The sequence below is a fragment of the Chiloscyllium plagiosum genome, unplaced genomic scaffold (genome assembly GCF_037043375.1).
Source record: "Chiloscyllium plagiosum isolate Xiang-an unplaced genomic scaffold, Cpla_swu_hap1 HiC_scaffold_16, whole genome shotgun sequence".
Taxonomy (NCBI): Eukaryota; Metazoa; Chordata; class Chondrichthyes; order Orectolobiformes; family Hemiscylliidae; genus Chiloscyllium; species Chiloscyllium plagiosum.
In genome coordinates, this window is record NW_028270154.1 from 56,196,652 (window position 1) to 56,219,734 (window position 23,083).

At 39.9% G+C, this 23,083-nt stretch overlaps 1 protein-coding gene across 5 annotated transcripts in view; it reads left to right on the plus strand.

The window, feature by feature from the left end:
* The window catches only part of htr4 (5-hydroxytryptamine receptor 4), a 199,945-nt gene that overhangs the window by 66,847 nt on the left and 110,015 nt on the right, over window positions 1–23,083 (plus strand). For 2 of the 5 annotated variants that reach the window (XM_087995425.1, XM_087995424.1), the window contains exons 6-9: window positions 82–235; window positions 1,307–1,363; window positions 16,029–16,591; window positions 21,300–21,530. In XM_087995425.1, the coding sequence (XP_087851551.1) occupies window positions 82–235; window positions 1,307–1,363; window positions 16,029–16,591; window positions 21,300–21,396 (871 nt within the window). In that variant the 3' untranslated portion in view covers window positions 21,397–21,530. Of the gene's footprint in view, window positions 1–81; window positions 236–1,306; window positions 1,364–16,028; window positions 16,592–21,299; window positions 21,531–23,083 lie in introns of those variants that run through there. The other 3 variants (XM_087995423.1, XM_087995422.1, XM_087995426.1) reach the window with 2 other exon arrangements.

Sequence of the window (23,083 nt, forward strand, 5' to 3'; positions counted from 1 at the left end):
ATTAAAGCAAGGAGAGATTAATATTTGAAGATTGGAAATGAATTATTGAACGAAGTGAACTTTCTTTATTTTGTTTGCTAGGTACTACGCTATCTGTTGTCAACCTCTGGTTTACAGGAACAAAATGACACCCTTGCGCATTGCAATAATGCTTGGAGGTTGTTGGATTATCCCATCATTTATTTCATTCCTACCTATCATGCAAGGCTGGAATATCATTGGAATACAGGAATTGGTAAGTATTTTATAACATAATAAAATTAAATCATGATATGGATATGCAGTGAAATTCATATTATCCAACACAGACCAGGAATAGGTAGCTTCTGCAAATCAAAATTGCTGATAAGTGAGAAATTTATCTTTGGAAATTTATCTTTCCAAAAGTAATGCACAATAATTCATTTTTCTGAACTCCGTTGTGTTGATCATTCTGACTAGGTTTCAATTTCATCTTCACTTTCAAGGAAAGTACGTGGGATATCTTTCAAGGTCATTTTTTGTATTTTGCTTTTCCAAAAACAGCCTGTATTTTGCATCAGTGGGGCAAGGAGCAAATGTTTTGGCTGTTCCTTTAAATCTTGCTCTCTGAAAGCTTTATGAGGTGTGAAGGATGTTCACCTCTTGATCATGCGAAAGGCCTCTTGGCCACTCATTATATTTACTGAATGGTTCTCATGAGACAATATGAGCTTATTTGTCAAAAGTGAGCAGTGACACTTGGGGCTTTGCTTGTAACTCTGTACAATTTGTTAATGGACAAAAGCAGGCTGTTGCTGGGTCAATGTGAGTTTTTAGTGCTTTTAAAATGAATTGTTTTCTGTGTGATATTCCCTTCCAATGTGATATTCTGGACTGTTACACATTAATTTCAATGCAATAGTGTGAAGTACATCTCCCTCCCCCTGGCCCAAATTGAGAACCCTTTTACAGATTAACTTGGAGAAACTGACTAAGAACTCTACCAGATTAGCTGTATATGCTTTTGTGCATTTGGTTGCATTGTCTCTGGAGATAAATGGGCTGGCAATGGTTGACTGTATGGTCGTTTCACGAAATGCTGATTATCATCAGAATACTTCCAGCAATTAAAGTTCTAATTTTTACTGGGAGAGATTGCAGATTCTGGATGGTAAATCATCTGGTTAGCATGGCTTCAGAGAAAAGAAATTTTGTTCTATGTTACATATTAGTGTGTCACACATGGAAAATAACTCCTTTTGATAATTATATAGAATTACTCCAAAGTCCTTGAATGTTTTGTTGTCTCCCAAATCTGTGCCTATCTTTCCATTTTACTTTTAAGGGTTCTGCTCCTGAAGTATTGAAGAAACAAAAGACCTTCCATGTGACTGTGCTTATGGTAATCCATCCCTTCTCTTACTACTCAGGCTGTCTGCAGCTTTTGGCACAATTAATCAAACCGTTCTCCTCAAACTCCTCTTTTCCACTGTATAGTTAGGCAGAGCAGCCCTTGCTAAATTATCTTTTTTTTTAATTTGTTCATGAGATAAGGACATTACAGTGTTTATTGTTCATCCGTAATGGCCCACAGGCCAGTTATGAGTCAGCCACACTACCATGTATCTGAACAAACATGTAGACCCAACCAGCAAGAATGGCAAATTCCTTTTTCCAAATATATAAGTGAACCAGTTGTTTTTTAATGACAATTAACAGTGGTTACTTGATCACCATTAGACTAGCTTTTTATTCCAGATTTTTTATCAAGTTCACCGTCTGCCATGATGGGATTTGAACCCATGACCCCAGAACATTAACCTGGGGCTGATAAATTACTAATCCAATAATATTACCATGAGTTCAATGACATTATCATTGGACTTATGGTAATATGTCCACTGACATTATCACTGCACCACTGCTTCCCTGTAATATGAATTGTAGTCAGAAAATCATCTGTAATGACTTATCTTCCCACACTCTCACGATTAAGTCTGGATCTCCCAAGGTTCTACATTTGACCTCCTCCTATTTCTTATCTATGTGCTACCCCTCAGGGAAATGATGCTAGGAAAGGAAGTTTATTGAGCTGGTGCAAAATGGTGATGTTAGAGATATATTTCTGGTACCAGATTACACATTGAATATCTACAATATCCTTGTGATGCAACTGACAGCCATGAGCTTCCTGCTGCTTCTCCTTTTCTTTAAAAACAAATATGTAATGTTCATCCATCTTAGTTTGTTTACTCCTATTCTGCAAAACCACAACAGTGGATAGAGGGAAAACGCACAGGCTGAAAGAAGCAAAGAAATATGTAGATGAGAAGAATAATCAAAAGCCATAGCTCATGGTTTGTGGGGTTCAATATTCAAAGGAATAATGAGAATGATATTAAGGAAGGAGATATGATTACACCATAGTGTATTGATAAATTCAGCGGTTCTCTTGGAAGGCGTAATGCCACACTGATACGGGGAGGATTTCCTCACCCACGGGAAATAGGCTGCAAGATAAGAAGATTCAGCCTTCTACAAACTATTAATAACAAAGACCTTGACAAGTCAACAAAAGTCCTATTGTACAGAGCTGTTGTCATCTCCATACTGCTGCAGTGTAGCAAGCCCTGGACTGTGTATCAAGGAAATAACTGCTAGAACAATGAACAATGTCTCCATGTAATCTTTGAATTCAATTGGAGGACCATCAAATAAATACTAGTGTCCTTCTTGAAGCCACCTGAATGAGTATTATGCAAAACTCATGAAAAACCAAATATGCATTGTACTGAACATTATCTAGATCCTGAAAAGTATTTCTTCTGCTGGGTGCTGTTCTCTTAACTCTCAAATGGTCAAAATTTCAGTGAAGGAAAAGAAAACAGTACAATGACACACTGAACCTTTCCTTGAAACACAACGGTATTGGCATTAATGAATGGAAGGAATATGCTACGCATCATTCAAAATGGCAACAGCTTGTTCATTAAGCTGCTTCATGCTTTAACTGCAAATGGTCTTAGTGATGAGGCAAAATGTTGACAGAGAAGGAAAGAAAAGGAAACAAATCCAGATTACGCAGTCTCATGGGATGTCCAGGCCTATGATTTAAAGCTTTGCAGGTTGAGAATTAGCTTGTTCAGTCACATGAAGATCCCAGAAAAAAACCTCACAATTCTGAACAGACATGATCCTTGAATCAGAGGGATAACTAAGCACGATGGTTCTACACATTTTCAACTTTTTAAAATTAGGCTACTCATACATGATAGAGTATAAATTTTAATTAATTTTTTTTTTGCGTTAAACCTATTTTCTGCTCTATTAAGAAAGCAGCATCAGGTTGCTATTCTTCAATAAATTAACAAGAGCATTATAAGTGCAATTTTACACTGCCTGGTTGCACTAGTTCATGGCAGAATCGATGATTTGGAAATTGAATATGCAGAAACTTGAGTGAAATACCCTCCTGAAAAACAGTGCAGTGTTGAGTCTAGATTGCTGTTTGTGTCCAGTATGAAACCTTTGGCCCCTGTCTGATATTCCTATCCATTAAAGTCAATCTTTAATTGGGCAGCCAAATTGATAATGGGGGTTTTACAAATCCAATGGAGCTGAAAGTTCCACCCTGCAGTGTCATTTGTGGCAGGTAAGAAAGCTTTTTAGTTTGATTCAGACATCAGTGCATGATTTCACAACTTCATTGGAATTTCTAGCAGCCCTCCTGCCTAGAAGCAGCCGGGGACCAGTCGGTGTCTCCATAGAAACACAGGCTGCAGATCTCTTTGTATTGACAAGAAATTAGACAGCACTCTGCATATTGTATTCTCGGTCATGGCGGCTATAATGCATTTGGCTGATTTTTAAAACATTCACAATGTTATGTTCATTTAATAAGACTGTGCAGGCAAAATGGGCCAAATGGCCTTCTTTCATGCTGTGATTCCCTGATAACTACCATGACTCAACCATCTAACCGAGAGGATAAAGACAGGAGTTACATGGTGCCACCATCATTGCAAGTTCCTCTACAATCCACACACTGTCTTGAAGTATTCTTGTTCCTTCATTGTTGTTGGCTCAAAATCCTTGAACTCCTTACCTTAATAGCACCATGCATTTAAGAATATAGCTCACTACCACAGTCTGAAAGGAACTTGGGCTGGGTGACAACTGTTACCCTTGAAGCAAAATTTACTTCACATCATCAAACATTAAAAAAGAAAATCCAGGTCCAGTGGAATAGTAACAGCCAGAATTGGCTTCTAAATATTGCCACCTCACTGAAAAGCTGCATATACCAGATCTTCACTCTCAGAGCACCCGCTCTAGTGGAAGTTCAGTAGTGACTGAACATGCTGTGGAGAGCACAAATAGAGCACCTCCATGTCAAAGGCAAGCTCCCATGAAAGAAGGGCCACCTGAATCCATTCAAGACTGTTTTGTAAACAACTAACTACCTCCGGCCAAATTAGTTCTCTTGTTGTATGTAGCGACTATCGCGTAAAATAAAGGGAGGCATGTTATTCACACAAGGAGTTTTACAAAATAGTTTTGTTTCTGTTCAACTTGAACATTGTGATAATAAACTACAAAATATAATTATATAAATATAATTATATAATTCGGCCCAACTAGTCCACACCAACCCTCTGAAGAGTAACCCACCCAGACCCATTTCCCTCTGACTAATGCACCTAACACTATGGCCAATCATCTGACCTGCCCATCTTTGGACTGTGGGAGGAAACCAGAGCACACCCACGCAGAGAATGTGCAAACTCCAGACAGACAGTCACCCGAGGCTGGAATTGAACCTGGGACGCTGGTGCTGTGAGGCAACAGTGCTAACCACTGAGCCACCGTGCCACCCCATGGCAAAGGCAAGCTCCCATGAAAGATGACAGACATTCATAAAAAAGTGCACAAGTTTGATGTTGCCACATTCAATAAGGCAATGCGTTCTGATATACCTTCCACTGGTCACTGAGGAGACTTCGATTAAAGGTTTGCAGATGCCGCTCGCTAGCAGCGATCATAAAGTGATTGAATTTTACATTCAATTCAAGATAGAGCATAGTGAGCTAAAGATTTATGTTATAAACTTAACGAAAGGCAATTATAAGTGTATGAAGACCAATTTGGCTAAACTGGAAAACTAGGTTCAATGGCAGGTCTGTAGGGATGTAATGGTAGACATTTAAGGACTGATTTAATATTAAGCTGCAAAGATACATTCTTGTGAGAAAGAAAGCATGAGGGGCATGGATAAGATAAATAGCAAAGTCTTTTCCTTGAGGTGGGGGAGTCCAGAACTAGAGGGCATAGGTTTAGGGTGAAAGGGGAAAGATGTAAAAGAGACCAAAGGGGCAACTTTTTCAAGCTGAGGGTGGTGCGTGTATGGAATGAGCTGCCAGAGGAAATGGTGGAGGCTGGTACAATTGCAACATTTAAATGGCATTTGGATGGGTATATGAATAGGAAGGGTTTGGAAGGATATGGGCTGGGTGCTGGCAGGTGGACTAGATAGGATTGGGAAAATTAGTCAGCATGGACTGGTTGGACCGAAGGGTCTGTTTCCGTGCTGTACATCTCTATGACTCTATGACACAGCCTACAAGGCCATCTAGGAAAGTTAAAGATTTTATCAAATTAAAAGAAAAAGCATACCATTTTACAGATTAATAGAAGATTGGATAGAATATTTTAAGAAAGCAAGGAATGAGTAAAAAAAGGAAGGAGAAATTCAAGTATGGGAGAGAGAAAAACATCCTGATATATTGAAAAAGTAAAAGTTCCTACAAGAATTGAAAAAGATAAGGGTAACTAAAGTGAATGTTAATCCTCTAAAGGCTGAATCTAGGAAATTTATAATGGTAAATCAGGAAATGACAGATTAACTTAAATCTTTGCATCTATCTTCACTATAGGATTTAGAAATAGTGGGAATGGAGGTTAGGACAGTTGAATGTTCCTCCTGCAGAATGTGGGAGGTAAGGGTCACCACAAGAGTCCCTGCTGACTTCATCTGCAGGAAGTGCACCCAAGAGCAGCTCCTCAAAACCACGTTAGGGAACTGGAGCTGGAGCTAAATGAACTTTGGATAATTCGGGATGTGGAGGGAGTTATTGCAAGGAGTTACAGGGAGGTAGTCACAGGTCAGGTGCAAGAAAAAGGCAGATGGATTACAGTTAGAGGACAGAAAGGGAACTGGCAGGCTGTGCAGGGATCCCCTGTGGCCATTCCACTCAACAACAAATATACCGTTTTGGATACCATTGTGGGGGACGACTTTTTGGAACAGCTTGTCATGGAGCCCACAAGAGAGCAGGCTATTCTGGACCTAGTGCTTTGCAATGAACCAGACTCTATAAAAGATTTTAAAGTAAGGGAACCCTTAGGAAGTAGCGACCATAATATGATAGAGTTCAGTCTGGAGTTTGAAAGGGAGAAGGCAAAATCGGATGTAATGGTGTTACAGTTGAATAAAGGTAATTATGAGGGCATGAGAGAGGAACTGACTAAAATAGACTGGAAGCAGAGGCTAACCGGGAAGACAGTAGAGCAAAAATGGCAGGAGTTTGTAGGTATAATTGAGGACACTGTACAGAGGTTCATTCCCAAGAAAAGAAAGATTAACCGGGGAGGGATTAGACAACCTTGGCTGACAAAGGAAGTCAGGAAATGTATTAAAGAAAAAGAGAGATCCTATAAAGTGGCTAAGAACAGTGGGAAATCAGAAGATTGGGAGGGATACAAAAGCAAACAGAGGATAACAAAGAGTGTAATAAGAAAGGAGAGGATCAAATATGAAGGTAGGCTAGCCAGTAATATTAGAAATAATAGTAAAAGTTTCTTTCAGTACATAAGAAACAAACGACAGGCAAAAGTAGACATTGGGCCACTTCAAACTGATGCAGGAAGCCTAGTGATGGGAGATAAGGAAATAGCAGGAGAACTTAACAAGTACTTTGCGTCAGTCTTCACAGTGGAAGACATGAGTAATATCCCAAAAATTAAAGGGTGTCACAGGGCTGCGTTGAGTATGGTTGCCATTACGAAAGAGATAGTGCTAGAAAAGTTAAAAAGTCTTAAAATTGATAAATCTCCTGGCCCCGATGGGATACACCCTAGAGTTCTGAGAGAGGTGGCTGAGGAAATAGCAGAGGCATTGGTTGAGATCTTTCAAGAGTCACTGGAGTCAGGAAAGGTCCCGGATGATTGGAAGATGGCTGTTGTAACCCCCTTGTTCAAGAAAGGATCAAGGCAAAAGATGGAAAATTATAGGCCAATCAGCTTAACCTCGGTTGTTGGTAAAATTCTAGAATCCATCATTAAGGATGAGGTTTCTAAATTCTTGAAAGAGCAGAGTCTGATTAGAACAAGTCAACATGGATTTAGTAAAGGGAGGTCATGCCTGACAAACCTGTTGGAATTTTTTGAAGAGGTAACAAGTAGGTTAGACCAGGGAAACCCAGTGGATGTGGTCTATCTAGACTTTCAAAAGGCCTTTGATAAGGTGCCACACGGGAGGCTGCTGAGCAAGGTGAGGGCCCATGGTGTTCGAGGTGAGCTGCTGGAATGGATTGAGGATTGGCTGTCTAACAGAAGGCAGAGAGTTGGGATAAAAGGTTCTTTTTCAGAATGGCAGCCGGTGACGAGCGGTGTCCCGCAGGGTTCGGTGCTGGGGCCACAGCTGTTCGCATTATATATTAACGATTTGGATGAGGGAACCGGGGGCATTCTAGCGAAGTTTGCCGATGATACGAAGTTAGGTGGACAGGCAGGTAGTACTGAGGAAGTGGGGAGGCTGCAGAAGGATCTTGACAGGTTGGGAGAGTGGTCCAGGAAATGGCTGATGGAATTTAACGTGAGCAAGTGCGAGGTCTTGCACTTTGGCAAAAAGAATAAAAGCATAGACTACTTTCTAAATGGTGAGAAAATTAATAAAGCCAAAGCACAAAGGGATCTGGGAGTGCTAGTCCAGGATTCTCTAAAGGTAAACATGCAGGTTGAGTCCGTGATTAAGAAAGCGAATGCAATGTTGTCTCTTATCTCAAGAGGGTTGGAATATAAAAGCAGAGATGTACTACTAAGACTTTATAAAGCTCTGGTTAGGCCCCATTTGGAGTACTGTGTCCAGTTTTGGTCCCCACACCTCAGGAAGGACATACTGGCACTGGAACGTGTCCAGCGGAGATTCACACGGATGATCCCTGGAATGACAGGTCTAACATATGAGGAACGGCTGAGGATACTGGGATTGTATTCGTTGGAGTTTAGAAGATTAAGGGGAGACTTAATAGAGACGTACAAAATAATACATGGCTTGGAAAAGGTGGATGCTAGGAAATTATTTCAGTTAAACGAGGAGACTAGGACCCGTGGACACAGCCTTAGAATTAGAGGGGGTCATTTCAGAACAGAAATGCGGAGGCATTTCTTCAGCCAGAGAGTGGTGGGCCTGTGGAATTCATTGCCATGGAGTGCAGTGGAAGCCGGGACGCTAAATGTCTTCAAGGCCGAGATTGATAGATTCTTGTTGTCTCGAGGAATTAAGGGCTACGGGGAGAACGCTGGTAAGTGGAGCTGAAATGCGCATCAGCCATGATTGAATGGCGGAGTGGACTTGATGGGCCGAATGGCCTTACTTCCACTCCTATGTCTTATGGTCTTATGGTCTTATGTCTTATGGTCTTACCGGGGGTAAGCCATGGGGTACAGATCTCTGGCACAGAGTCTGTCCCTGTTGTTCAGAAGGGAAGGGGGGAGATGAGCAGAACATTAGTCACTGGGGACTCCATAGTTGGGGGATAATTACAAGGTTCTGTGGGAATGACAGAGACTCACGGTTGCCTCCCAGGTGCCAGGGCTCATGATGTCTCTGATCATGTTTTTGGGATCCTTGAGGGTGAGGGGGTGCAGCCCCAGGTCATGGTCCACATAGGTACTAACAACATAGGTAGGAAAAGGGAGGGGATTTAAGGCAGAAATTCAGGGAGCTAAAATGGAAGCTTAGTGCTAGAACAAACAGAGTTGTTATCTCTGGTTTGTTACCTGTGCCATGTGCTAGCGAGACAAAGAATAGGGAGAAAGAGGAGTTGAATATGTGGCTACAGAAATGGTGCAGGAGGGAGGGTTTTGGATACCTGGATAATTGGGGCTAATTCTGGGATAGGTGGGACCTCTACAAACAGGATGGTCTACATCTGAACCAGAAGGGTAACAATATCCTGGGGGAGAAATTTGCTAATTCTCTTCGGGAGGGTTTAAACTAATTCAATAGGGGGATGGGAATCTAAATTGTAGTTCCAGTGTCCAGGATGTCCAGAGAGTAGTGAGGTTAGAAATGAGGTCTCAATGTCGCAAGAGATCACCAGCAAGCAGGAAGGTGGTTTGAAGTGTGTCTACGTCAATGCCAGGAGCATCCAGAATAAGGTGGGTGAATGTGCAGCATGGGTTGGGACCTGGGACTTCGATGTTGTGGCCATTTCGGAGACATGGATAGAACAGGGACAGGAATGGTTGTTGCAGATTCTGGGATTTTGATATTTCAGTAAGAACAGAGAAGATGGTAAAAGGAGGGAGGTGTAGCATTGTTAGTCAAGGATAGTATTACAGTGGCAGAAAGGACATTTGAGGACACCTTTACTGAAGTAGTATGGTTGAGATTAGAAACAGGAAAGAAGTTGGGAGTTTTCTATAGGCTTCTGAATAGTTACAGAGATGTAGAGGAAAGGATAGCAAAGATAATTCTGGATTAGAGCTAGAGTAACAGGATAGTGGGGACTTTAATTTTCCAAATATTAACTGGAAATACAGTAGTTCGAGGACATTAGATGGGTCAGTTTTTGTCCAATGTGTGTAGTATGTAGATAGGCCAACATGTGGCAAGACCATTTTGGATTTCGTACTGGATAATGAACCCAGCCAGGTGTTAGATTTGGAGGTAGGTGAGCACTTTGGTGATAGTGTCCACAATTTGGTTATGTTTAATTTAGTGATGTAAAGAAATAGGTATATAAAGCAGGGCAAGAGTTATTGCTAGGGGAAAAGGCAATTATGATGCAATTTAGCAAACTTTAGGATGCATAGGATGGGGAAGGAAACTGCAGGGGATGGACACAAGTGAAGTGTGGAGCTTAATCAAGGAACAGCTACTGCGTGTCCTTGATAAGTATGTACCGGTCAGGCAGGGGGGAATTAGTCGAGCGAGGAAGCTGTGGTTTACTAAAGAAGTTGAATCTCTTATTAAGAGGATGAAGAAGGCTTATATTAGGATGAGACATGAAGGTTCGGTTAGGGCGCTTGAGAGTTACATGTCAGCCAGGAAAGACCTAAAGAGAGAACTAAGAAGAGCCAGGAAGGGACATGAGAAGTCGTTGGCAGCTAGGATGAAGGTAAACCTTAAAGATTTCTATAGGCATATCAGGAATAAAAGAACGACTGGAGAAAGATTTGGGCTAATCACGAATAGTAGTGGGAAGTCATGTGTGGAGAGTCCAAGGAGATTGGAAAGTGCTTGATGAATATTTTTCTTCTCTATTTACACTGGAAAAAGACAATGTTGTTGAGGAGAATACTAAGATATAGGCTACTAGACTAGATAGGATTGAGATTCACAAGGAGGAGGTGTTAGCAATTCTGGAAAGTGTGAAAATAGCTAAGTCCCATAGGCCAGATGGGATTTATCTTAGAATTCTCTGGGAAGCCAGAGAGGAGATTGCAGAGCCTTCGGCTTTGATCTTTATGTCCTCACTGTCTACAAGAATAGTGCCAGAAGACTGAAGGATAGCAAATGTTGTCCCCTTGTTCAAGAATTGGATTAGAGACAATCCTGGTAATTATAGACTGGTGATCCTTACTTCAGTTGTGGGTAAAGTGTTGAAAAAGGTTATAAGACATAGGATTTATAATCATCAAGAAAGGATTAAGTTGATAGGGATAGTCAACATGGTTTTGTGAAGGGAGGTCATGCCTCACAAACCTTATTGAGCTCTTTGAGAAAGTAACCAAACAGGTGGATGAGGGCAAAGTGGTTGATGTGGTGTATATGGATTTCAGTAAGGCATTTGATAAGGTTCCCCATGGTAGGCTATTGCACAAAATATGGAGGCATGGGATTGAGTGTGATTTAACAGTTTGGATCAGAAATTGGCTAGCTGAAAGAAGACAGAGGGTGCTGGTTGATGGGAAATGTTCATCCTGGAGTTCAGTTACTATTGGTGTCCCACAAGGATCTGTTTTGGGACCACTACTATTTGTCATTTTCTATTAATGACCTAAGTGAGGTGTAGAAGGATGGGTTAGTGAACTTGTGGATAACACTCGGGTCAGTGGAGTTGTGGATAGTGCAGAAGGATGTTGCAGGTTACAGAGGGACATAGATAAACTGCAAAGCTGGGCTGAAAGGTGGCAAATGGAGTTTAATGTGGAAAAGTGTAAGGTGATTCACTTTGGAAGGAGCAGGAATAAAGAGTACTGGACTAATGATCAGATTCTTGGTATTATAAATGAGCAGAGAGATCTCTGTGTGCATGTATGTAGATCCCTGAAAATTGCCACCTATGTTGATAGGGTTGTTAAAAAGGCATACATTGTGTTAGCTTTTATTGGTAGAGGGATTGAGTTTCGGAAACATGAGGTTATGCTGCAGTTGTACAAAAGTCTGGTGCAACTGCACCTGGGAGTACTGTGTACAGTTCTGGTCACTGCATTATAGGAAGGATGTGGAAATTTTGGAAAGGGTTCAGAGGAGATTTACTAGGATGTTGCCTGGTATGGAGGGAAGGTCTTATGAGGAAAGTCTGAGAGACTTGAGGCTGTTTTCGTTAGAGAGAAGAAGGTTGAGGGGTGGCTTAATTGAGACATATAAGATAATCAAAGTTAAAAATCACACAACACCAGGTTATAGTCCAACATGTTTAATTGGAAGCACACTAGCTTTCGGAGCGATGCTCCTTCACCTGATGAAGGAGCATCGCTCCGAAAGCTAGTGTGCTTCCAATTAAACCTGTTGGACTATAACCTGGTGTTGTGTGATTTTTAACTTTGTACACCCCAGTCCAACACCGGCATCTCCGAATCAAGATAATCAAAGGGTTAGATAGGGTGCACAGTGAAAGCTTTTCTCGCTGGATGGTGATGGCTAGCACTAGGGAACATAGCTTTAAATTGAGGGGTGATAGATTGAGGACAGATGTCAGAGGTAGTTTCTTTACTCAGAGAGTAGTGGAGCGTGGAACACACTGCCTGCAACAGTAGTAGACTTGCCAATGTTAAGGGCATTTAAATAGTCATTGGATAAACATATGGATGAAAATAGAATAGTGTAGGATAGATAGGCTTCAGATTGGTTCCACTGGCCAGCGCAACAGTGAGGGCCGAAAGTTGTACGGTACTGTGCTATTATGTTCTATGTTCCATAAATAACATCTCAAAAATAGTGGTAAATCAAGGTGATTCTTAATCCAGGATGAATGAAGTGGCAAATGAAATGGTAAATGTACTGGTTTCAATTTTCCAAAATTCCTTGGATTCTGGAAAAGACACATCAGATTGGAAAACAGTGAATATAACACATATTTTTAAGTTAGGATGGAAGGAGGAAACTACAGACCAGTTAGTTATATCTGTCATGACAAAAATGCAAGAAGCTATTCCTGACGTCATAGCAGGGTACTTAGAAAATCTTAATGTAATCAGACAAAGTCAACATGGTTTTGTGAAAGGGAAATCAAGTTTGACTAATTCACTAAAGTTATTTGTGGAAATAGCAATCAACATGGGTAAAGGAGAACCTATAGATGTGGCGTACTTGAACTTCCAGAAAATATTTGGTAAGGTGCCCTGTCAAAAAGTACTGCATAAAATATGAACTTATGGTGTTGGGAGTAACATATTAACGTGTGTAGAGGATTTATCAGCTAACAGACAGGAGAGTTAATTTTGGCTTGCCAAGATTCAAAGAGTGGAGTGCCAAAGAAATCAGTACTGAAGCCTGAGTCATTTACAAGGCTGCTCAGTTTGCTGATGGCTGAAAGATAGGTAGGACAGTAGACTGTGAAGCGGACACAAGGAGTATGCAAAGGGAAATAGATAGGTTAAATGAAGGACAAAAAATTTGGCAGATGGGGTATAATGTGAGAAAATGTGTGCTTGTCAACTTTGGCAGGCAGAATGGGAAACAGTATATTATTTAAATGGAGAGAAACTGACGAATGCTGTCATGCAGAGGGATTCAGTTGCCCAGATATATGAATCACTAAAAGGTCAAATAGAGTCACATCAAGTGAATAGAAGACAAATAGAGTGTTGAATTTATTGCAAGGAGAATGCAATATAAAAGCATAAACATTTTACACCAGTTGTAGAGGGCACAACACTTGCAGTGTTCTGTACAGTTTTGATCGTATTTAAAAGACGAATTAAGAAAAAGATATAACTGAGTTGGAAGACCTTCTGAGAAAATTCACAAAACTGATTCTTGTGATGAAGAGATTATCTATGAGGACATATTGGACAAGCTGGACGTGTATCTATTGGAGTTTAGAACAATGAGAGGTAATCATACTGAGAGGTAATCATACTGAGAGGTAATCATATTGAAACACAAAAAATCCTGAGGGAACTTGATACTGAAAGGATGTTTCCCCTTACAGGAGAGACTAGAATTCAATTTTAAAATATATTTTATATAAGATGGAGATAAGATTTTTTGTTCACTTGGAGGATCATGAATATATGGAACTCTATCCGCTAGCGTGGTGCAGGCAGGGTCATGGTTTTACTTTAAAGGCAGAGTTAGATAGATTTTTGGCAAACAAGAGATTCTAAGGGTAAAGGGGATAGACAGGAAAGAGCCGCCATGATCTTATCAAATAGTGGAGCAAGCTTGAGTGGTCTAGTCTTGCTCCTGATTAACATGCTCAGAGAATGTAGGTCATCAAGATGCTGTCCTCTGTTTACCTTTGTATTCCCCCAGCCCCCAAAACTCTTGATCCTCTTACACAAACATCTGGTGCATTCCTTTTTCTTTGACTCACAGTTAATAATTGTTCATCAAGCTGCTTAAGCCCTGCATGTCCTCTTTACTTGCCTCTTCATTTCTTTATTCCTTTAAGACACTCCTTAACATCCACTTCTTCAATCACTCCTTAACATCTCCTTTAGCCTTTTATTTATTTTTATATCTGCTACTTGCTTTGAAACTATATTTACACCTGAATATCAAGACAAGTCCTCTGAGCTTTGAAATTATATCCCTATGCTCATCATTTTCTTTGCATGGATGGAAGCTGGTCTTTGCCACAAGGTCTTGTTTGTGTTTCTCCCTAACATAGTTTACCATCCCATCTACAGTCTGGTCATGAAACAGGTTGTATTTTGCCATCAGATAGACACTTGTGACTTCAGTACACAGTCCCATGCTGAATTCTTGGATATTTTTGAGCAAGTTGTGTATTTCAGAAGTGCAAAAGGATTTCGAGGTTTGTTACAATAAACTGTCATTTTGCCATTACTGCCAACAAACCCTGCCTCTCAGACTGAATATGTAACAATGCCCCTTGCTTTACTTAAAAATTGTAATAAGACATGCTTTTCACCTCTTTCTTTACACCAGATAAATGTCTTTTTCAAAAGTTATTTGGTCCAAATCAGGAGCAATGTCACTCTGGTTCTACAATGTTTTAAAAATTCAATGTGACACAACATATGTTTATTTTCTATTCTCCCATAACATTTTGAAGGAAGTCTCTTCGTACTGCATATGGTTGCATTGATGCTGGGCATCCTCTAATCATTGACTCATATAATTATTTCTCACCTCTTAGTAATATGTTAGAAATGAAGCTTGGGCACAAATAGAAAGTGTTCCTTCACTTAAAAGGTTAGGTGCTTTTGCTCTTGCTCTGAGTTGTTTTGAATCATTTGATTGTAACACAGATGAAAAGAAGAAAAGTAGCTGTGCCTATTAAAATTCTCTATACTCACTGTGCCCTTTGTTATGGATCGGGCCAAACACTCTGCAAATATATCAAAGAGATAGCTTAGACCCTAATTTATTATCTTATTTAAAGGCAAGTGTAAGGTGCTGGGCTCAAGGTATAATTTGATTTGTCACACTTGAAGCAAAATACACTTTATTCTTATATCCAGTTAAAACACAAGTAAAAGAATAAAAGATAACTTTAACTCTATTGAAAATAGGATAATAGATTATTTAACTGCCAGACGGTAACTGTTCCAATACAGTAACATGCCATAAACACACCCTTGGCAAAAGCAAAGTTAGTAAAACAGATTGTCACACATATGATTCTGGCAGCAGAAAGAGAACTCCAGATTTTTGCTGTAACAGAGATAAAGATGTAGCAGCTTCCACAACCAGCTTCAAAGCCCCAGCAACTGCTGAAAGCTAAACTTAAACCCTGGTTGTGTGGGGGCCTGACTCCACCCATCCATGCTACTTTTTTTGTTCCAACTATTCAAAACAAAAACCCAAGGCCTAATAAGCTATTTATTCTATTGGCTTTGACCAGACTGCTCTTCACCTATGGCTCAAAACCTCTCTTCCAGAAAGAAAACAGGACAAAATGCACCCTTTAAGTCATAGTATTGTCACACTTTACACTCTACAATAGCTGGATAAGGAGCTGAGAAAACCTGCTGCATTTCTGTACATATTGATCAGTTATTGTTTTTAAAATTGGGACAAAATTAAAATGTTACCAAGGGAATAACAATTCTATCTTAAAGAGTCAGTTTTCTTAATTCTTTTTACATTTTTAGCAAAGCCATTCGCTTGAATTCTGTGAAATTACATTTGTAAACCTTTCACAGTATGTTCTAATATTGCTGATTCTAGCACAATAATATCCATGAAGATCTGCTATTTCTTGAACAGTTTATCAAATGAGTGAAGGTTATTACATATTTATTTTTTAAATTGATAAGTGATAAATCAACATTTTCTCAAGGAAATATATTTGTTTTGATATATTTGTTTATTTTTAAATGCATAATATAGCAGGACCTTCTTTTATCTTTCTCTCCCTTTACAGGTAGAAGAAAGAAAATCAAGTATTGACACAAACATAACAAAATGTATTTTCATGGTGAACAAACCCTTTGCCATAACATGTTCAGTTGTAGCATTTTACATACCTCTTCTCTTAATGGTTCTGGCATACCAAAGGATATATGTGACAGCCAGGGAGCATGCACGACAAATTGAAATATTGAAACGTGCAGGAACCTCAACAGACTCTGGACAACAAACTGATCATCAAGGCAACCACAGAATGAAAACTGAAACAAAAGCAGCTAAAACCTTGTGCATTATTATGGGATGTTTTTGTCTCTGCTGGGCTCCATTTTTCATCACAAATATTGTGGACCCATTTATAAACTATTCAGTGCCAGAACAACTATGGACAGCCTGCTTATGGCTTGGATACATTAATTCAGGGTTCAATCCATTTCTGTATGCTTATCTGAACAAGTCCTTCAGGCGTGCCTTCCTGAGAATTCTGTGCTGTGGTGATCGATACAGACGATCGTCTTTACTGGGGCAGACAATACCATGCTCCGCGACAACAATTAATGGATCAGCTCATGTATTAAGGTAAGTGTTCCATATTAAATTTGCTTTTAAATTAGTCCTAATGGAATGGATCAAACAATTTCACTGTTAGCTGAAGGCCCAGATTTATGATCCTGGGAAATAGCCTTTTAGTTTGCATATCCGGTCGTATTTCATTACATAAAGTTCAATTTAGGACATGACAAAACAAATTGTGTGAGCATTTATCCATATTATGAGTGGTGTCTGAACAGGCAGTTGAGGGAAGAACATTAGGGAGTTTTTCCTCCTGTTAAGTGCGTGTTTTCAAATTAAATATTAACAACAGAAATGCATTACCTGGCATATCTTCCATCATTTACAATTTGACAATACTGGGTAGCAGAAATATCATTCCTTTCTTGGCAATCAAGAGTATTGAAGCAGTGGGGAGGAGAGGATTTAAAATTTAGAGTAACAAATTGATTGTACAAAAACAATTAGTAACTGAAAAAAGACTCACAAACCTTAGAGTAGACTTTTCTCAGCTCTTGGGCAATGGCAACAAATGTAGGAAAATGTCACAAAATTGAAAATAAAATATGCCTTGAACTCAAGGGATTGAAGCTTGAAATTCCTCCCTCCTATCTCAAGAAACTAAATGCAGACAATCCCTGACTTGAAACTTGGAGTGGTCACTTGACTGATGGAGATAGTCATTTGCCTTTGTGGGCCTCTATTTCAATGTCCCTTCATCCATGTGTCCTTGATAGCTCCACCAACAGCATCCTCCTCTACCCTTCAGCTACCGAAGTCAGCATCAGCAAACTGCCAGCTTTATCATATTCCCATGGCTGACCTCAGACCAATTCAGAATCCACTTCCCTTTTCCACTTCAGTCTGGATCTCCGTTACACCTTTTGGCTTGTTTGCTTCTGTCAGGTCGCGTTGTGCACGAGGACAAACAACCAGCTTATGCATCTACAGAAGATGGATCTTTTGGCCCTTAGCTCCATTTCATATTGCTCACTCACTTTTCACCTAATTGGAGGGTGCGGACCTCTCTGGGCTTCATATAAGCAAAATACTGTGGATGCTGTTGATGTGAAACAATCAGAGAAAATGCTGGAAAAACTCAGCAGGTCTGGTAAAATCTATGGAGCGATAAACAGAGTCAGTATTTTGAGTTTGGCATGACTCTTCTTCTTGGAAGATGGAATATAACGGAAAATGTGAGGCTATGCACTTTGACAGAAAGAAGAGAGGAACTAGGTATTAATTAAATAGAGAGATGCTTCAAAAAAATTGTCCATAAATCACAAAAATCTAACATCCAAGCTTAGTAGATAACAGGGAAGGCAAATGGAATGTTGGATTTTATGTAAAAGGGACTGGAGAATAAAATAAAACAATGTAAAACACTCCTTAGGTCAGACCTGAAATACTATGAACAGTGTTGGTCCACTTATCTAAGGAAACATACATTGGCATTGGATGCAGTCCAGAAAAGGTTCATTATGTTGATCCCAGGTATGGAGGGATTGTCGCATGATTTGGACAGATGTCTACTCATTGGAGTTTAGAAGAATGAGAGACAACCTTATTGAAGGTAAAGAACTTTAGGGGACTTAATAGGATAGATGTGGAAAGGTTGTTTTCACTTGTTGAAGAGTCTAGCATCAGAGGTCATAATCTAAGAGTAATGGGTGACCCATTCAATAGAGATGAGGAGGAATTTCTTCTTTCAGAGGATAATGAACCTACGGAATTCTTCACCTCAGAGGGGTCTCGAGACATGATCATGTAATATATTCAACCTGATAGGAAAGAGATTTTTAGCATTAGAATTAGTTCTATTGTCACATGTAATAAGTGAGTACAGTGAAAAGTCTATAGGTTGCCATTTACAGTGCCATCCTAGGTACAAACGTACCTAGGTACAGCTTCTTCAGTTACTGTTTTAATCAGAAGTGAATGAATCAACAGATATGGGGAAAAGCCAGGAAAGTGGAATTGAGGATGATCAGATTAACTATGATCTCATTGAATGAAATAGCAGACTCGATAGGCTGAATGGCCTACTTCAATCCTTTATCTTAAGGCCTTATGGTCTTATGACACCTGATAAGCATATGTAGGAGTCCTGTTGCCTTTCTTAAGTGGTAATATCCTGAAAAAAAGCCTCTAAATTTATATTGGATCAAAGGGTCAGATTTAGTTTAGGAGGTTGTTTTTTTCCAATTTCTATTTTGATCATTTAGTGAGGAACTAGCGTTTAAAATGTCATGGTGGGATGAGTGGTGAGCTGAAACATCTTAACTTGCATTGCTAATGCTGATAGGTCATTGTATTTCATGGTGTATTTGTATATTATAGACTGAATCTCAACAGAAATTGGCTAAATGTCAATTTTGTGGAGTTTCATGGAGGGTTTCTCTCCACTTGGAGTGTTTTCTGATGTGATTGTCATAAGCTTAAGAACCATGTCCCTGTGTGGTGCCCCTGTTGTCTAATGCTAGCCCTATTCTCCCAATTCACCACAGGCAGAAGTATTTCCCACAGTTAGGATATCCCAGGATCCCTGGCCATCTTTAAAAAGCTGTTGTGAACTTGGTAAAAGTACTGTCAGTCCTGCATGGTTTGTGACATTTGACCAAATGTAGTGCATCAGAGGAAAGTGATACCCTGGTTTGCAGACAGCGACATGGATGTCCTGATTTGACAGGATGATGCAGAGGAGGTCCATCAGCTCCACCCTGTCCTCTCTACCCCCCCATCCTTCTCCTCACGAGACCCACCAGAGGAGTCCAAGTCACCAGAACCTGCCAGCCTAGTCTGAGGTTGCAATCCAGGTCAGAGCTGTGTTATCCATCTCAAAGAACACCAGTCAGTGGGGGAAAGCAATGATCTTCTTTGTTCTGACACAGTAAGTACTATCAACATCTGTCTGCTTCCTCACACTCACTCTGTCTCTGCTACTGCATCCACTTCCTACAAAGATTCATGTACTGCCACTCTCACAGTTGCATGTAACATGCTTCACTTGCTACCACCCACCTCAAACCCCCACACTATGAACTCTTCCTGTCCTCCACACTGCCTACTCACTTTTTAAGGGAAACCTCACCACCTATCCTTCACCTGGACCAACATTAATAGCTATGCCATCTCCTTTCATCTTACTTAATTTCTCCCTTTTTCTCATTTCAGGGGAAAACACCCCACAATAAGGCAGAAAGAGCCAAGACAGGTGGTGGGGTGACCAACATTTGGCTACTTACCCCTTATAAGGACAGAAAGCTGACATTGACCACCTTGATTGGTCAACTGTCCTTGCACAAGCATCTGAGTTGATATCAGAGGTTGCCCTTAACTTACTGAGCCATGACCCCTGACTGAACTTGACATGACTAAGGACCACACCCCTTCGACGCTGAGTCACGTCCATTATGTTTGCCATGTATGCCCACCTTTTGACTACTGACAATCATGACAAGATTCTTGGCCATATATCTGTACTTTCAAGGCAAGACTGAAGTAATGTGAGCCTTTTACCTCTGCCTAAGGAACCAATGCACAAAAGGGCAAGGCAAAGCAGAGATGCTGTGAGCATTCAAATAGGCTCAAGGTGAGTGAGCTCCAAGAGAGTGAACTAGCAGCCCTGAAATGTAACCTGATCCAATCCATGATCTTGGAGTCTGTCCCTTGTGAACAGTGTCCTTGAAGCAGCATTGCAATGTTAAGTGCCAGTGCATTATTGCACTAAAGTGTTGATATTTGCTATATGTGGATCGGACATTTGCCATGAGGGTGTGGTGAAGTTGGTACATGTTGGACGCCAATATCCATGGAAATTGGGTGTTTGCAGTCACTGCCCATTAAGAGCAGATGATATTGTCATTAGGCGCTGGTACGAACTGTCCAGGATGGAGCTCCAGAGGAGCAAGTGGTGAGCTGGAGCTGCCAGGTACCTGCTGTCAGGAATTCTCAGCATCTATTTTCTATTTGGCAGGTGGTTAAATCAGAGACTGTATATTAATGAGGTGAGATTAAGTAATAATTAGGAATAATAATTGGCAATAATCCCTGCCCCTCACTAGCTAGAATCTAGTCTTGACATCTGGAACTTGGTTGGAACGAGTGAATTTTCAGTCTTCATATTGAGAAGGATTTTGCTTGATGTCTCATCCAATTTTCCAAAATGTCTCGCTATAGCCCATGTCATACAGGTCCTGGAAAATTTCTATGCTCTGGTGTATGTGATTATCTTTACAATTCAACATCATCTTATTGAGAGCAGTTAAGGATAAGCAATAAATGTTACTCTTGCCAGGGATACCTACATATTATGAACAAATAAGTTTTAACATCATAACTTCCTATCAGCTACTAGCCAGGTATTAGCCAGAGAAAAAAGTGCCTGGAAAGCACTGCATTCTTATCGAGTATACAAACGTCCTGGATTGATGGGTCTGGTTAACGTGGAACTACCACTGAGAATTCCTCAAATTGTATCAGGGCCAATAGGAAGCTCAATATATACATACATCTAATACTCTGTAAACATTACTTCAGAAGATTATTATTCTGCAGTTAGCGAGTTTTAAAAACATTCTGGGCGCTATCAATTTCAAATAAAGGGTACTTCTTTTAATAATTGAAAATTATTTTGCAAAATAGATATGCAAATAGACTAACAAGGCAAAGTGCTTTTCTGCCGATTCTGTGAGTTTGTTCATTTTAATGTCTGTTAACAAAAATATATTTTCAGTGCTGTTGAGGTCTCAGTGGACAGCCACATTCAAGAGAATGAAGATTGGGCTGAGCATGCTGTGGCAAAAATTCACCAACCTGTGTTGTTTTCTTGAATGCTAATTTACTCATTCATTAATTTGAAAATATGTGAATTTGTATGCCATTATTGATATTTAATTGGTGTTATACTTTAATTGCATGCAATGTGACATTTGAGTTAAGACTGATAATTAAGATGAATGGTGTTGTGATAACTGAAATAATCATGAGAAGTTAATAGAAAATGTAACCTCATGTATTCTTAAAGATTGAAAGACCATTTTAGTTTTTTTTCAGAGATAAACAGTCATAATCATGATGAGTCAATAAACTAATTGCCTATCATTTCGAAAGAGTATAAGTGATAACAATAGGCCAGACATACCAAACATCAATCATTCTGAGTGGCAGTCATGAATTGGCTTCATTCCTCCCTACTGCAGTCATTTTATGCTCAACCAGAACTGTACTAATATAGGGACCTGACCTGAACTCTGATCTTATCTTATCACCATGCAGAGATGTATGTAACTTGACCTACCTAGCTGGATCTTTTATCAGGAAATGTACAATCCCTGCAGAACAGTCGAGAACAACATGACAGATGGTCAACAAGGCACCATTATTTGGAACAGAGAATTATAATTCAGAAGGCACAAGGCTCTTCTAAATTTGTCATCAATGCCCTTGAATTGTTAACGCTTAGTTTTTATAGAAAACGCTTGATCCAAACCAATTGCCAGCACAGATTTCAGAATCCACAGGTACTAATATTTTTATAATTTTATTTTGATAATATATTCATTTTTTAAAGTTTCAAATTATGTGATAGATCCACAGTATATATCAACTGAATTGAAAAAAAGTTAGACATACCTTGGATAAAAATTTCACATTTTGTTTTATTGAAGGGCCTGTTGCCAAATAACATGCTCAACACTGCTGAGTTTCTTAACCGCTACACTGTCAATATTTTCTGTTCTGATTTACACAATTGCCTATAAGATATTATACATTTTGATAGCACTGTGCTTGCAAGGAGATGTTTAATACACCTTCAGCCAATTCCAGTCTATCATCGAAAAAGCTGAAAGTCCAAGCCTGAAGAATGTGGATGATACACTTTCAGGGACAGACTTTCCTGATTTGTTTTTTGCCATGGGAAATCTCTTTATCCAGGTGCAGAGGACATTGACATGCTTGCTGCCTCTGATTTCTGGACCTCCTGGGCTCTGGAAGTGGGTTGCACAGAGAGGTTGGCAAAGCCAAACTTGGAGCTGGTGGGCACAGGCTTGAATGTTGTGGCAGGGTCTTGAGAAACTTACTGTAGCCTGATAAATTAAAAAGGATCACTCCACGACCCTGATGAGATTTGGAAAGGTATGAAGGCAAATGTATTTTTAAAAATCATCAGACTTGTGTTTCCATTGCTTCTTGGATTTGTTCCCAGTTGCTTCTCTGCTCCTCTGACTGGCAAGTAGTAGGGCTCACTTATTGTACCATCATTTGAGGTTTCACTAACCAGGGACCAGAAAATTGGTGAAAGGTATGGTGACCATCATTCAGTCTAAGGGAGAATCTTTAAAATAGAAAGCAAAGGGCACAAGAGATGTGTCTTAATGTCTTTTACCCTTTCCCCCTTGTTTGACAAGGAAGAAAATAAGTGAGTAAAGTACAAATCAACTATATTACCAAAACTAGGATGTTGCCAGGACAAGCAGAGTAACATTCTGATCGATTTAATGTAACTGTGGGCATGGA